We start from the raw sequence: 13,757 nt of genomic DNA, 5'->3' as shown, positions 1-13,757 counted from the left end.
GCAGGAAAGCCAGTATTTTAATGCCAGCCTGCTCAGCTGTGCGAAAATGACACTTCCCCAGGTGGATGAGGATGCAGCTGTGGTTTCCTAGCTCACAGATTGCAGCCGCCACTAGGGGGCAGGCTACCGCTGTACATGCTCTGCAACCATATGAGGAGCCTTGAAGGCCCTAAAACTTTGAGTGTGTAGAGGAGAGAGAAGGAGAATGTGCATTGTTGGAAAACTCAGAACTTGCCAAAAAGTATATTGTGTTGAAGTACGGCTTCTGTTCTGAACTCTTGTGGCATTGGTGGTATTCCTGGCAGTGTGCCCTGGTAATCCTGCCTCACTCTTTTCCTAGTCTGTGAGTGTGTCCCTTGCTCTTGGGCCTCTAGTCAGTTGCAACAGTCCATTTACCAGGGTCCTTTGCTTCTGGACATCAGTGGCTCCCCCATCTTTTCTCTCTGGATGTAAACCAGAACTCTGAAGGGCCCCAATCAACTACAGAGGACACAAGATGGCCAGTTAAATCCAAGCTTGAAGGGATTTATGCAGCTGATTTAAAATACTCAGGAGGAAGTGGGTCTTTTCTTATAATGCATGGGCTTAATCTTAGACTACAGTGTCTTTTGGGGGCTGATGAAACATCTCATATGACTGCATTTATAATGAGAGAAGTACCTGCATGGGGAAAATGTCATAGGGTTGTGACAGTGGCTGAAAATTTGAAAAATTACTTTTTTACTATAATTCTCAGAACCCCCTAGTCAGTATGCCCAGGGTGCATGCAGTGCTGAAGATGTGGGACAATCTGTTTAGGCAAGACAAGTCCTCTTAAGCTCCTGCTCCTCCTTTTTCTACTTTCTGTTTGCGAGGTCTTTAACACTCAGCTGCCAGATCAAAGGCATCAGTCTGTCATTTCCCAGAATCCTCTGCTTTTTATTCTCATTGGTCTTCACATCTTCTTCCCTCTGATTTGCCTGTTAGATTTCAGGTATCGGAAGCACAAGGGCTCAGCACCCAAGAAAGGCTCAGAGTTGTGCCTGCGGAACAAGCTCTCTCCAACTCTACAAAGTCATCTGGATTTCCGCAATGGATTCCTCTTGGATTATTCTGACTCAGCTCCCATTCAGGAGGTGCTAGAGAAACCATCCGGGAAACGCAAATGCAAAACCAAACACCTGTCAGGTGTCTGTGAAGAGGGAAAGGTATGTTAGCAGTTGGATGGAGCAACTGTAGCTTTTATAGTAGACTGAGAGAGGGACAGGTTACAAGGACCAAGATTCAAGCAGAGCCCAATGCTCACTTGTAGTGTGGCTCCTTTGTATGCAGAAGGTTCCGGACTTGCTGTGGTATCTTTAGTTAAAAAACATTCAGCAGCAGGAGATGGAGAAGACCACTTCCTGAGACCCTGCATGGCCACTACCAGTCAAAGTGGAAAATAATGGGTTATATAGTCACTTTGTCTGGCTTGGTGTAAATTATTAAATTAATTATTAAAAGTATTTGTTAACTGGTTCTCTTCAGACTTCTGTGGCTCCCAATGCAATGTACAATAGAATAAACACATTATTTGAAAACACTTGAAAAACAATTTTAAAAACAGAAGGGCTAGCTGGAATAAATTTTGATCATCTGCTGTAAATTCAAGGATAAAGGGAACCTGACATCCCTTGGGAAAAAGTTCCACAATCAAGGTAGTTCTGCGTTCCTACAAATGGCTGTCCTAGTGCTGTTGGGTTTTTTTTGTTGTTGTTATTTGTTTTTTAAGAAACTGTGGAGAGCTTCTTGAGTTGATTGGAGCAACAACACTGGGGAAAATGTGCTTAAGCAGGAGAGGAGGTGACAAAGACACATGCATACCCACCCACCAGTCTGCTGCTCTGATCAAACATGGAACCCCTCTCCTACAACTACTTTAATTTTTTTTAATCCCCAAAAACAGACCTGAAAAATCAATAACTTATATCCTGTGTAATGGTGGTGTTGGGCCCTTATTCAAGTTTTTAAAATTCCCAGCCCTTTAGATTCAAAAGCACTAGTTACATCTCGGTAGACTGAAATAGAAAGCCTGGTGGTGGTTAAGAGCATGATTTATTCTTCATGATCTCTCTTCAACTAGCACAGAAAAAGACTCGCACCTGCAGGCATATGTAAACTTAGTTTACATAATCAGTTTTCAGAATCCTTTTGTTGATGGTGAACAGTTCTGCTTCACAAACAGCATAACCTCTCAACCTACTCATCAGATTGAGTCCTCTCAACCTACTCATCAGATTTTCTCATGTCTTGGTTTTTTAGGGTAGGGCACGATGGAACCAGTCAAAGATCCACTCTCCAAAGAAGGCACAGGAGTCTTGTGTATTCAACAAATCCCGGCAGCACAACTCAGAGAAATCTGTAGAGTCTGCTACAGCCTCTCCAGTGGTGCCCCCTGAAGCTCGGCGTCTGATAGTGAACAAAAATGCTGGAGAAACACTACTGCAGAGAGCTGCCCGGCTTGGCTACAAGGTGGGTGACACTTGGAAAGGAAAGAAAAAGAAAGCAAGTGATATATGGTGACCATTGTCACTAATGTTGGGATGTGGCTCTGTCATTTCTTCAGGATGTAGTGATGTATTGCCTGCAGAAGGAAAACAATGATGTTAACCATCGGGATAACGCTGGCTATACGGCCCTGCATGAGGCCTGTGCTCGAGGCTGGGTAGATATCCTGCACATCTTGCTGGAGCATGGTGCAAACGTCAACTGCAGCGCACAGGATGGGACCAGGCAAGTTCACTGCTAACAGGGAGCCAGGATAATTGGGGGCTTGCCAGACTGGCCTCTGACTAATTGGCCAGAGGTGGTGTATATTCTGCTGAGTAAAGAATCTCAGCCATTCCATCTGAACATCTCACTCTTGCAGTCACTATGTATACTTTCTTAGCTTATCCTCTCTCCAGAGTGATGGTTTAGATAAAACTGCAAAAGGAAACCATCTGTACAGCCTTGAAATCCTTAAATGAAAGGCAAGATATAATTTAATACAGGGGTAGGCAACCTGTGGCCCGTGGGCCGGATGCGACCCGGCAAGGCCTTGGGACCGGCCCCTGCCCGGTCCTGCCACTGATTGCCACCGGAGCCTTTGGCCTCTTGTGTGAGGGCGTGGAGCCTTTGACCTATCAGGAGGAGGCGGGCGGGGGGGCAAGCGGCAGACAAGGGGGGCAAGCGGCGGGTAAGGGGGGCAATTGTCTATAGAAGCCTCCGAAACATGCATTTATATTAACATTTTTTAAAAATCAGCAAATTCTTTTGCATGTCCTCCATTTTTAAAAAAAACACATGTCCTCCATTTCAAAATTTTGTCCCACATTTGTCCTGGTTTATTTATTTAATTAATTTTTAAAAAAATTATTTAAATATTTATTTTTTGGCTTCGGCCCCCCAGTTGTCTGAGGGACAGCAACCCGGCCCCCGGCTCAAAAAGGTTGCCTACCCCTGATTTAATAAATCTGTCTTGCTTCACTTTGAGGGAACAGCTAAGCTGGACCACTTTAAACAGCTGCTTGGGGAGTTACCTGTTGAAATGCATTCCCTTTGAAAACAAGAAGCAAGCCATTTTCAACCCACATTCTGAACAGTGCAAAAACAACTCTGGATCTCCTGACCCTGTAGCCTGGTGCACATGGCAGAGGGCCAGGTTGATGAGCCTTTTGGTATAGAACAGTCTCGACTCTGACTGGCAGCCGTGTCTCTGGCAGATGTTTTTTCAAATGACTGTCTCTCTCATCTAGCAGTACAAGAGACTAAGTCACTATGTACAGAAAGGACTTGTGCTTTGCAACTAAGTGGTGGCTCCTCTCCTTTGCCTGATACCTATAAGCGTATGATAGTATTTATTTGTGACTGAGTGGTTCTAGAGCTTTACTGGCCATTTTCTCACATTTAAGAATATTTCAAGTACTGGGAGTCAGGACAGAGAAAGAAAAAAACAGGAATACAACAAGGCACTTAGTGTTGTGTGAATACAAGCTGGTGGGATGGTACAAATTGTGAGTTAATAAAAGGTCTTCAGGAGTAGATTTCCTGTAAGTACTTGTGTTTCATCCTGATCCTTGTGTCTGGAGGGAGTGTAGAAGCCTGAATGATCTTTGACCAGAGCTAGGGTCATTACTTTTGGACTACAACTCCAATATTACCTAAGCTTGAATAGCCACACCAGCTGGGGGATTCAGAGGGTTGTAGTTCAAAAAGAAACTTTCTTCTCCACATCTTAGGTTTTTATGAGATGTGCTCTCCTTGCTTGGCAGGCCTGTCCATGATGCAGTGGCGAATGACAACGTGGAGACCATGTGGCTCCTTCTTTCTTACGGTGCTGACCCCACCTTGGCTACATACTCAGGGCAGACAGCCTTGAAGCTGGCCAGCAGTGATGGGATGAAAACCTTCCTCAATGGTAAAAACTTCCTTTCCCCTTCCTTCCTTCCTTCCTTCCTTCCTTCCTTCCTTGGGGGGGGGGGGGCTTTCCCCCTTTCCATCAAGGATTCTTGGTTACTCCCAATGAGAATAGAGTCATTGTCCCTGAGAATAGACTCTATTGAATGATGATTCAACCTGTAGGTAGATCCCATAGAATCAGTGGGCCTACCTTGGTTGAGACTAATAGTAGGATTAATTCCCTATGCTACAGTAGGGAACATATGAGAAGACTGTTATGCAAGAATGGAAAATCCTTCTGGATTTTGTAGGAAAGGTTCCTGATTTGCAGAAGAGAATCTGTTTCTGCAAGAGAGATACCATTTCACCTGTCCTCACTTACCTCTTTTCACACCAAGGGAAAGTTTTGAATGGGTTCATGTGAGGTTATACTTTGGAAACATTACACCGAGGTGGGAAACATTTGGGCCTGAATGTGTTGTGGACTTCATCTTCCATCAGCCTTAGCCCAGCATAGCCAGTGGTTGAGAAAACCATAGGAGTTGCAGCCCAACCTCATCCAGAGAATCATACATTTCCCACCTCTAGATTAGATTTTGCAGGAAGGATCCCTGAGCTAAAGATAAGAACCTTATGCTATGAAACTTGCTTGCAAAATCAACTTAGATTAATCCTCCCAGTGTGCAGGGACATAGCCAGGATTTGGGAAATGGGAGGGGGGGTCCCAGGCTAAGTGCCACCATTTTGAGAGGCTAAGAGCCAGAATATTGAGTTAAAATCCCCAGAAAGTCCCCGTAATGTTAATATTAAAGGGTTATATAACAATAAACCAAAATATTCATAACCTTGGTGAGTGGTTAATAAATAGCCTACAATTTTGGGTGAATAAAGCCATTATGACAATGGGGTAAAATAAAACCAATCAAAAACTATAACAAATGTCTTTATTAAGAAGAATTAAAATATACTAACGTGACATACAGGCACTTTACTAGTCTTGTTCAATATTATGCTGTTAATATATTGTTGTTGTTGTTATTGTTATTAAATAATCCAAAGCTGCTTTGGGTCCCAATCTGAGGAGAAAAGTGGGATGCAGAAATCACCACAACAATTATTATGGTTGTTGTTGTATTTTTCCTGGGTTGGAGCCCTCTTACTAGGAAAACCTTCCCCCCTTCCAGGCTTTAAGTGACCCTTTTCCCCCAGTCCTGCCTTCCAAAAAGGGGGGTGCTCTTTTCGTCCCCCCACCAAAAAAAAACCCCTGCAACCTGTTTAGTCTCTTCTCTGGGCGTTTGCCCTGCAGCCATTCTTCCCGCATCCCTGGTGTTGGAGGCATGAGAAAGGGAGAGGGAAGGGAACAAACAATGTTACCTGCCCTCCCTCCTGACCAGCCCTCCCTCAAAAAAAAAGGCACCAATTCTGGGGAGGGAGGGCACCCTTGCCCAGAGGGAGAGAAAATGTGGACATTTATGTCCCCTTCAGAGTGACTGCACAGGGAGGGTGAGTTGGTACGGGGTGGAAGGAAAGAGCTTCCTTCCTTCCGTCTTTCTTTCTTTCTTTCTTTCTTTCTTTCTTTCTTTTCCTTCCTTCCTTCCTTTAGTTCTCCCTCCCTCCCTCCCTCCCTCCCTCCCTCCCTTCCTTCCTTCCTGTCTTACTTCCTTCCCCTTTCCTCCTCCTCCTCCTCCTTTTCTCCTTCTGCAGGAACAGACTATGGAGACTTTTTTCTGCCAAAAGTGTGGAGGAGGAGGAGCGGAAGGGGAGAGAAAGAGGGAGAAAGAAAGGGAAAGAACTAAGTCTCAGGGAGGGAGGCCCCGTCCACTCTTACGCCCTCCTCCAAACGGGAGGAGGAGGAGGAGGAGGAGGAGGAAGGGGCCCGAATGTGCCCACACCCGGCGGGGGTCCGGACACCCCAGACACCCCCCACCCTTGGCTACATCCCTGCAGTGTGATGTTGTTTTCATAGACCCTGTGGAAATCTGAAAAGCACAACTTTCTTGTTTCTCTTGTTGCCTTGTAGATTACCTGTTAGATCTGCAGGGGCGAGCTGATGAGGACCCACGAACGGCCTGGGACTTTTACAGCAGTGCTGTGCTAGGTGAGGCCGATCCTCCCCCCCCCCCCCCCCCGTTGTTTAACTCCACTTCCTAGCATGATGACTGGTGGAGTGTGGGGGAGCCTTGGAGCAAGGGAATGCAAAGGAGGGGGATTTTTCTCTTATTCCTGCCAACAGAATCCTCAGTCAGAAACCACTACTTTGAGGTCTCCCCCCCCCCCAACCTGCAGAATGAAGAAGAGAGAAAGTAGTGTGCTTGAACCAATTCTTTCAGAAAATATTGGCTTCATCCACAGAAAATATTAATCTAAGCTTCAGAGCAATTTTGTCTTATCATTTGCAAGTAAGCATGCTGATGCATAGTGTCGGGTTGCTTCTGCCAGGTGCTTCCCACCAGTGGGAGTAGCTAAACTAAACAGTTAATTCTCTAGAGGAAAAACTAAGGGATACATCTGAACTGGTATCCCTGATTCACCCATTCCCCTTGCAAGCCAAACTCTGAAGCCACGATTTGAAGCAGGCTTACAGTTCATTGCTTGGTGAGGAATAGCAAGCCAGGAACTGGGTTTGGACATAATGCCCAAGTGTTGCTGAGTTCTTGTCAATGAAAGATGCTCCTGCTTGCAGTAAGAACCAGATGAAGCAATGGGGCAGAATACACCACTATGCTTGCTCACAAGCAACAGGCCAGGATTCTCCTGAATCCTAGGTCATTTCTTGTAGACATGGTTAGGGAGGCAATTTTGCATCCCACTGATACTGTTGTTATTATTTATTTATTTATTTGTATAGCGATGTATATTTGCACAGCGCTGTACATAAAACAATAAATATATAAGTGTAAGCCTGCCTATGGCATACAATCTTAAGAGATAATAGGATAATACATATAAAATACATAGCAGTACAGGAAATGGTTCAATAAAACAGGCAACAAAAAGAACATCAAATACTGGTTTGGTTGGACCTCAGAAGAAGAACCTTTCAGTCGAGAACACATTGAGTTTATGAGTGCACCTTTTGTAGTTTTTCTTTTCTTTGTTCCTGGTGTGTTCTCCTTTTTTCTCAGCTTTCTCAGCCTAGAGGCAGCTGTCAGTCATTGAAGGCATAGATGGAGCTCAGCTAGTCTTGTTCCTTAGTTCAGACTAATTTCACTGGAGTTCAAGAACCTATTACTTCAGTATCAAAAGTGAGATAAACAACATGTAGAACAAAAAGCTCAGTCCCCTCCTTTTTTTTCTTGTTCACAGGCTAAGAATCCCCCCCCCCCCCATTTGATAGAGATAACTAGCCAAGACTATTTGTATTCTGTGTTGATTAAACAAATCAGAAAAACCCCTTTAAAATATCCAGAATTTTTGCATTTAGGGAATTCAAGGCAGTTGAATTTTATCGCTTGTACAAATGATGCAAATTGAGCACACATGCGTATTTTTTTCTTCTGTAGCATAATTTTGTCATTTTGTTTTTGCATCATCTCTCTTTTTTTAAAGATGTGCTAGTCCTTTGGAAGTCTAAGGACTTGCTTAATTCTCCCTGTTCTGAAAACCTTTCTAGATTCTGAAAAGTTGGGCAATATTGTCTGTCTGCACCCTTCCAGGAATCTGGAAGGCCTGGACATTTGGATTTTTAAAAACCACTTGATCAAATCTGAAATTCTTAAGGATCTCATCTCTGTATCCACTCTATTTACTCCTAGAGAAAATGCAACATGCCACAGCCTCATGGGTGGACTCTGAATGTGGATTCTGTGGTTTGGACAGTGCGATTCCGCTGCAGGCTCTTGCTCTAGACTTCTCCAGTATTGGGGTTGCTATGGCAATGGCTGGCTATCCAGTGAATGAACCAGGCACAGAGGCCTGGGGAGTTACGGGTGTGTGTGTTTGTGTGTGTGTGTGTGTGTGTGTATACAGCATGCTTGGCGCCCAGTGTTGTTTTTTCTTTTCTCTCATCTTCCCCTCCCCCTTTCATGTATTCTTCCTTTCAGAGGGGAAAGATGAGATTGGCTGCGACCTTCTGCTCAACCCTCCTGGGAGCTCAGATCACGAGGAAGATGAGCAGGATTCGGACCGCTTCATGTTTGAGTTCTCCGACAAGCAGCTGCTCCCCTGCTACAACCTGCAAGTGTCTGTCTCCCGGGGGTGAGTACTTGTGATGGGCCCTTTCTGGCAGGGCTGATGCATTTGGGACCATGCCAGTTGTCTATTCCTCTGTTCTTCTGGGAAAAGGGAAGCTGTGAACCAAGCTTCATATGGGGAAATGGCCTGTCTAATGGGCAGTTCACCAGTGGGGGTAGGAGGGACAGATCAGTGGGAGACAAAGGAACTAGGAGTAGTTTTTGGGAGCCTTGGAGAAGGAACAGGCACATTTGCATTTGTTTACCAAGTCAAATCCCTCCCCCTTGCCCTCCTAGACTCATGCAGGGGGCAGTAGAGTCTTGCCAGCTGCTCTGAGAAGGGAGAGGCATTCAGGGAGACTGTTGTGGCAAATGACCGAATGGTAAACTGAAACAAAAGTGATGCCAGAGAAGATGCTTGCTCCTCTCTTTCTCTCTCTCTCTCCTTTGACATGTCAATGAGGGCTAGAAACTTGATTTTAAAAGAGGGAATTGGATTCTAGCAATTGCACTGTACAGTTGTGGCCCCAAAAGATGGCAAACAATTTGAATTGGTTTTGCACTGTGAGGAGGGAGGTGTCTAACTTAGCTCAAATAATTTTCAATTGCTGTACTGGACAAGATGCTCATTAATTTATGTGCATGCCTTTCCTTCTCTCTTGTAGCCAGTTTCCACAGATTGAGCTGGTGGGGAAATGGGTTTCTGTTGAAATTGTTGGCTATTGCTTTCAGGTAGGCTTTAGCCTAGCATCACACCTTGCAGAAACAATTAAAGGCTAGGGTAAGGGGTTAGAGGGGAGTGAACTGGATGAAGAGAACGGGATCTGCTGCTGCTCATTGACTGCCGTGTCTCTTCCTCTTGCCACCAGACCCTGTAACTGGTTCCTCTTCTCAGATGTGCTGAAGCGGTTGAAGCTTTCATCCCGCATCTTCCAGGCCCGCTTCCCACACTTTGAAGTGACGACCCTCCCCAAGGTGGAGTTCCAACGCCAGCTGTCATTGAGTCAGGTGCTGGCTCCAGAAGAAATCCAGGAGCACATGGTTCCCCCCTTGGCTCCGGGTGCTGTAGAGACGGTGGAGCTGGTGCGCTACGAGCCAGAGCTAGTTCGACTGCTGGGCTCAGAGGTGGTGTTTGAGGCCTGGAGCAGCTGACGAGGGAGGGGGGGCCAGAATGATCCCTCCGTCTCTGTTGTCATCATGCACTGCGAGGCAATAATCTGGACCAATGAGAAGGTGGCCTTCTTGCAGGCAGCGGCAGGGCTTCTGGCCACAGGGCCCTCGGTGATGAACTGCAGCAGGTGCTTGCCACCCGCCCAGCCGGGATGGGGTGGGGCAGCCGGATAGAAAGCTGCCTCCTTGCTCACCCTGGACTCTGAACTTTTTTGGCCCGATTGGTGGCCTTGGTGGTTTTAAAGCCTCTCTGTGTGGAACTGCATCTCTCCCCTCCCTCCCCTGCTCCACCCCCAAGCTCTTCCAGAGTATTTATTTAATTAGTATTTAATTTGTGGTGTTCCTTTTTTGTTCCTGCAAAGTCTGTATCACTGTGATTTGTGGGGCAGGTGGAAGGGGGCATGAGGCCTTCTTGCGGCCGCCCATCCCTACCTGGGATGTGCTACAAGGAACAAGCTGCCACTTCTCTCTCCAGTTCTCAAGAAATGGTGGCAGGGCCCTGAAAGTTCTTTCCCCTTATTTGAGGGCCACCCAATGTCTGCTGGGGGCATTTTCATCTTTCTTAGCCCAAGCCTTTTTGCCACATTATTTTATCTCTGAAGTTCAGCCTGGCGTTTTGGAGTGGTGGACAGAGGCTGAATCAATATATAGCCAAAGGCATCTGATATTGGCTGTTCTTCCTCGTCCCTTTGCCATCTATCCCATCCCATTTTTTAAAAAGTTCCCTTTTGTTCTATCAGTTCAGATGGCAAGCCAGTAGTCTCTAGTGGAGTGAGTGTGGCAGAGAAAGACGTGCCCAGCAGGGGGGTGGGGGTAGTATAGATGGTACAGTTTTAATGTACAGGTGCTAACAAGGACTGGACAATCTGTTTCCTGGCTCTTCCCTGCATTGGGATGGGGTGTTTGGGTGTTAACCTTTTAAATTTTGTGTTGTGTTCCCACTAGGAGCTGCATTTCTTTGCACCTCCTCTCCCATGCCCCCTCCACAATTTTCCGAGAAGGTTGTCTCTGCCAGCCCTCCCACCTCAGAAAATCAACTGTTCCCTCTCCTTACTCCTTTACACCAAGGCTTTTGGGCCTTTGGGGTGTGTGCTCCAGCTGCTGTTTTTTCTTTTCTTTCATCTGATTTGTTTTATTCTTAAGCAACGCTTTGGTGTCAAAAACACTTATGTACAGAAAAACCTGCATCAGGGCCCCTGTCTCCCGCCTCATCTTTGGATCTTGTGTCTTTGCATAGAAAGTCTGATGGAAGTGAGCACCATCACACGAGTGCCTTTGAGAGGAAAATGTGTATTGTTTGCAAGCCAAAAAGGATGTAAGAGGCAGCCCTTTTGTCAGTGTGCCAAAAGGTAGAGCCAGAGGCTATGCAGGCCAAGCCTGGCTATGCAGAGCCAGCACTCAGCTGCACCTTTTAAAATGTGTCCATAACAAAAAAGAAGCTGCTTTCAGGTACTGAAGAAATGCTGTGGAAGCAATTTCTTACCATATACGTTTCCCTGAACAAAGCAGGCTGAAGTATATAGAACAGGGAAGGACCCTTGGTGTCAACAGTGAGTAAATAGAGGCTGCAGCTAAGGGGGGATTTTTCCTTTTGGTTTGAATCATGGCCTAAAGTACTGAAGGGTGAGGTCCAAAGAGGTGTGAGGTTGGCTGTCCAGCCCTTGTTTATAAATTTAAAGCAGTTGGAAACAGATTTGTCATTTTCCTGCTCAAACTACATTGTTACCCCTCCCCACAAGCAGTGTTAGGCTTACTGGGAGGAAACGAAAGACATCTGTATTGTATTAGTGAGCATCCCCTTCTTTCCAAATCTAGAAGAACCAGTGATGGTGTGCGAGATTTTCTTCTGCGAAAAGGTGGTTTGAAAAGAAGAGGAAAATCCCCTCTTGATATGTGTGCCTTTAAATCTTTAAAGGCAGATTTAAGCTTTCTATTGGGGCCTTTCAGATGGTTTCAAGTAGAATTCCTATCACCTGTAGCCACCATGGCCATTGCCTGGGGAATAAGGCAGGTGGAACTGGAGGTGGAAGCCATCTGGAAAACAGCGGGAGCAGATGCTGTCTGGGGTTTCGTGTAGCCTATTCTCCTGCATTCCTATATTTCCTGCAACCATTTCCCACATTCTCTTTTTAAAATGGTAAAATATCATCTTTGAGGGGGAAATTTGCACTCTTTTCTGTTAACCACGCCAACCATGCCACACAGCAGATTTCAGCATTTGGCTGTTTTTAATACATAAAAAATCGGTGCAGTGCAACATGAAACAAAGGAGCAAGTGTAGAGAGAGTGCTAGTGCTGTTCAAGGAAGAGAAGTTCCAGCCACTCACAACTTAGCTCAGTAGCAGAGGTGGAATGTTTTTGGACTACAACTCTCATCAGCCCCCAGCTAGTAAAGGAATTGGTCAAAAAGAGCAAGAGGGTTATAAGGTCCCATTGCCGCTCTAAGGGAACAAAGGCTAACCCTTGTGTCCTGTCCTGTCAGTTAATTCCAAATGGGCTTAACTCCCCAGAGGACAGAAGTGTTTGGTTTCTAAGTTGAGGTTCAATATGTATGGCTGTTGCTATTTGCTTCTGAATCTGGTGCCTGCAGGAGAGTTGTTCTAGGATTTAGTAAAGGCCATAAGGGGCAGTGTGTGTGTTGTCACTACCTCTTCCAAAACCCCAGTAGGAAAACAGAAATGACTCTGCTTTCCCTGAATGAAAGTGGGAAGATTCTGCTGGTGCACAGCAGGAAGAAGCTCTTGGTGCATTTTCATTTTCTTTCTGCAGAATCACCTCACTTTCCTCTACAGAAGGGCGGATTTTCATAAAACAGCCAGTGTAGGGAGGGAAGGGCATAAAATGCAGGCAGACTTGTAAACCTATTTATCAACACCCACTTTCTAATTTAAAACCATGTTCTCATTGTATGTAGCACAGAGTCAGTAAAGATGTGCATCTGGGTGCTGGCAACCTAGGGCCAATTTACTATTGTATCCCCAATACAGTTGTGTGCTCTCCTTATTTAGGATTTAACATGATGTCTGTTCCTAATTCAAAATAAATAGGAGTGAGAGGATGTTCCAAAGTGAGCCAAGAGACTTTTGCAAAATCACTTTAGAGTACTGATGAAAGGCAACATTTCCCTGCATCCAATCTAGCTAGTATTTATGTGTGTATCACAATCCTATTCTTAATTTTCACAATCCATAGGGCTAATGGGAATTGGGGCAAAACACCTGGACAGGAAAGGGTTGCCCATACCCTGCCTTTGCAGTGCTGAACTACAACTTTGTCATCTCCATGAAGTATGGCTAATGGGCAGAGTGAAAGTAGTAGCCCAATAGGTGGAGCCCATCCTGTCTTGGAGAAAAAGAAGTAGGCATGTTTTCTCCCTCTTAATTGCTGTGGGTCAGAGCTAAGAAACTAGAATGATGCTTCTGGAGCTCTTGGCAGCCAAGAGCAGCAAGCCTAACCTTGCAGCCTGCCAGAATGGATCCCAAAAAAGCAAAATGAGAAGTCAGTTATTGTGAGACAGTGAAGAGAGCCATTATAATTTACTTAAAAAGTAAACTGCTGCTCCAGAAAAATGGGGCTCCACAATACTTGGTGAGCACAAAGTTGCTTGCCCTGTTCCAAGCCCTCAAAACTTTTTGATTGTTCCAAATCAAGCAGTCAAGCCTGGGTTGGGTATTTGTAGGAACTATAAAGAAATGGAAGGACTTTAAAGGCCAGCAATGTTGTGGAAAGACACAAAACTAAATCATTCTAGCACACCAACAAAATCTCATAAAGCACTCAAACGTGACAGGCAGGGAACATGTCAGTCCATTTGCAATGCTTGCTGATGTCAGAGAAGCATTAGCACTCCAGAAGATATTGGAGGACTACCACACTCTCCCCATGCCATTTTAGGCCCAGGAAAGGTCTTTTCTAAAACAAGAAATGTGCAGAGGTCATCCCCTGATCACTTTTTGTTTTAAAAAAATGACTTAAGAGGACCAAACGTTTCATAGTTTAGTGGCAAAGATGCTTTGC

General features: G+C 45.3%; 1 protein-coding gene across 5 annotated transcripts in view; it reads left to right on the top strand.

The window, feature by feature from the left end:
* BCORL1 (BCL6 corepressor like 1) overlaps nt 1–10,932 on the top strand; it is a 33,709-nt gene extending 22,777 nt beyond the window's left edge. For all 5 annotated transcript variants that reach the window (XM_089536679.1, XM_089536675.1, XM_089536677.1 and 2 more), the window contains exons 8-14: nt 967–1,187; nt 2,281–2,490; nt 2,585–2,751; nt 4,272–4,417; nt 6,419–6,496; nt 8,442–8,595; nt 9,440–10,932. In XM_089536679.1, the coding sequence (XP_089392805.1) occupies nt 967–1,187; nt 2,281–2,490; nt 2,585–2,751; nt 4,272–4,417; nt 6,419–6,496; nt 8,442–8,595; nt 9,440–9,722 (1,259 nt within the window). In that variant the 3' untranslated portion in view covers nt 9,723–10,932. The remainder of the gene's footprint in view (nt 1–966; nt 1,188–2,280; nt 2,491–2,584; nt 2,752–4,271; nt 4,418–6,418; nt 6,497–8,441; nt 8,596–9,439) is intronic.
* The last annotated feature ends 2,825 nt before the right edge of the window (nt 10,933–13,757 follow it).

This window comes from Sceloporus occidentalis, unplaced genomic scaffold (assembly GCF_023333645.1).
Source record: "Sceloporus occidentalis isolate IW3139 unplaced genomic scaffold, rSceOcc1.0.p SCAF_8, whole genome shotgun sequence".
Lineage (NCBI taxonomy): Eukaryota > Metazoa > Chordata > Lepidosauria > Squamata > Phrynosomatidae > Sceloporus > Sceloporus occidentalis.
The sequence above is the reverse complement of the archived record's forward strand: the minus strand, read 5'-3'. Positions and strand labels throughout refer to the sequence as shown.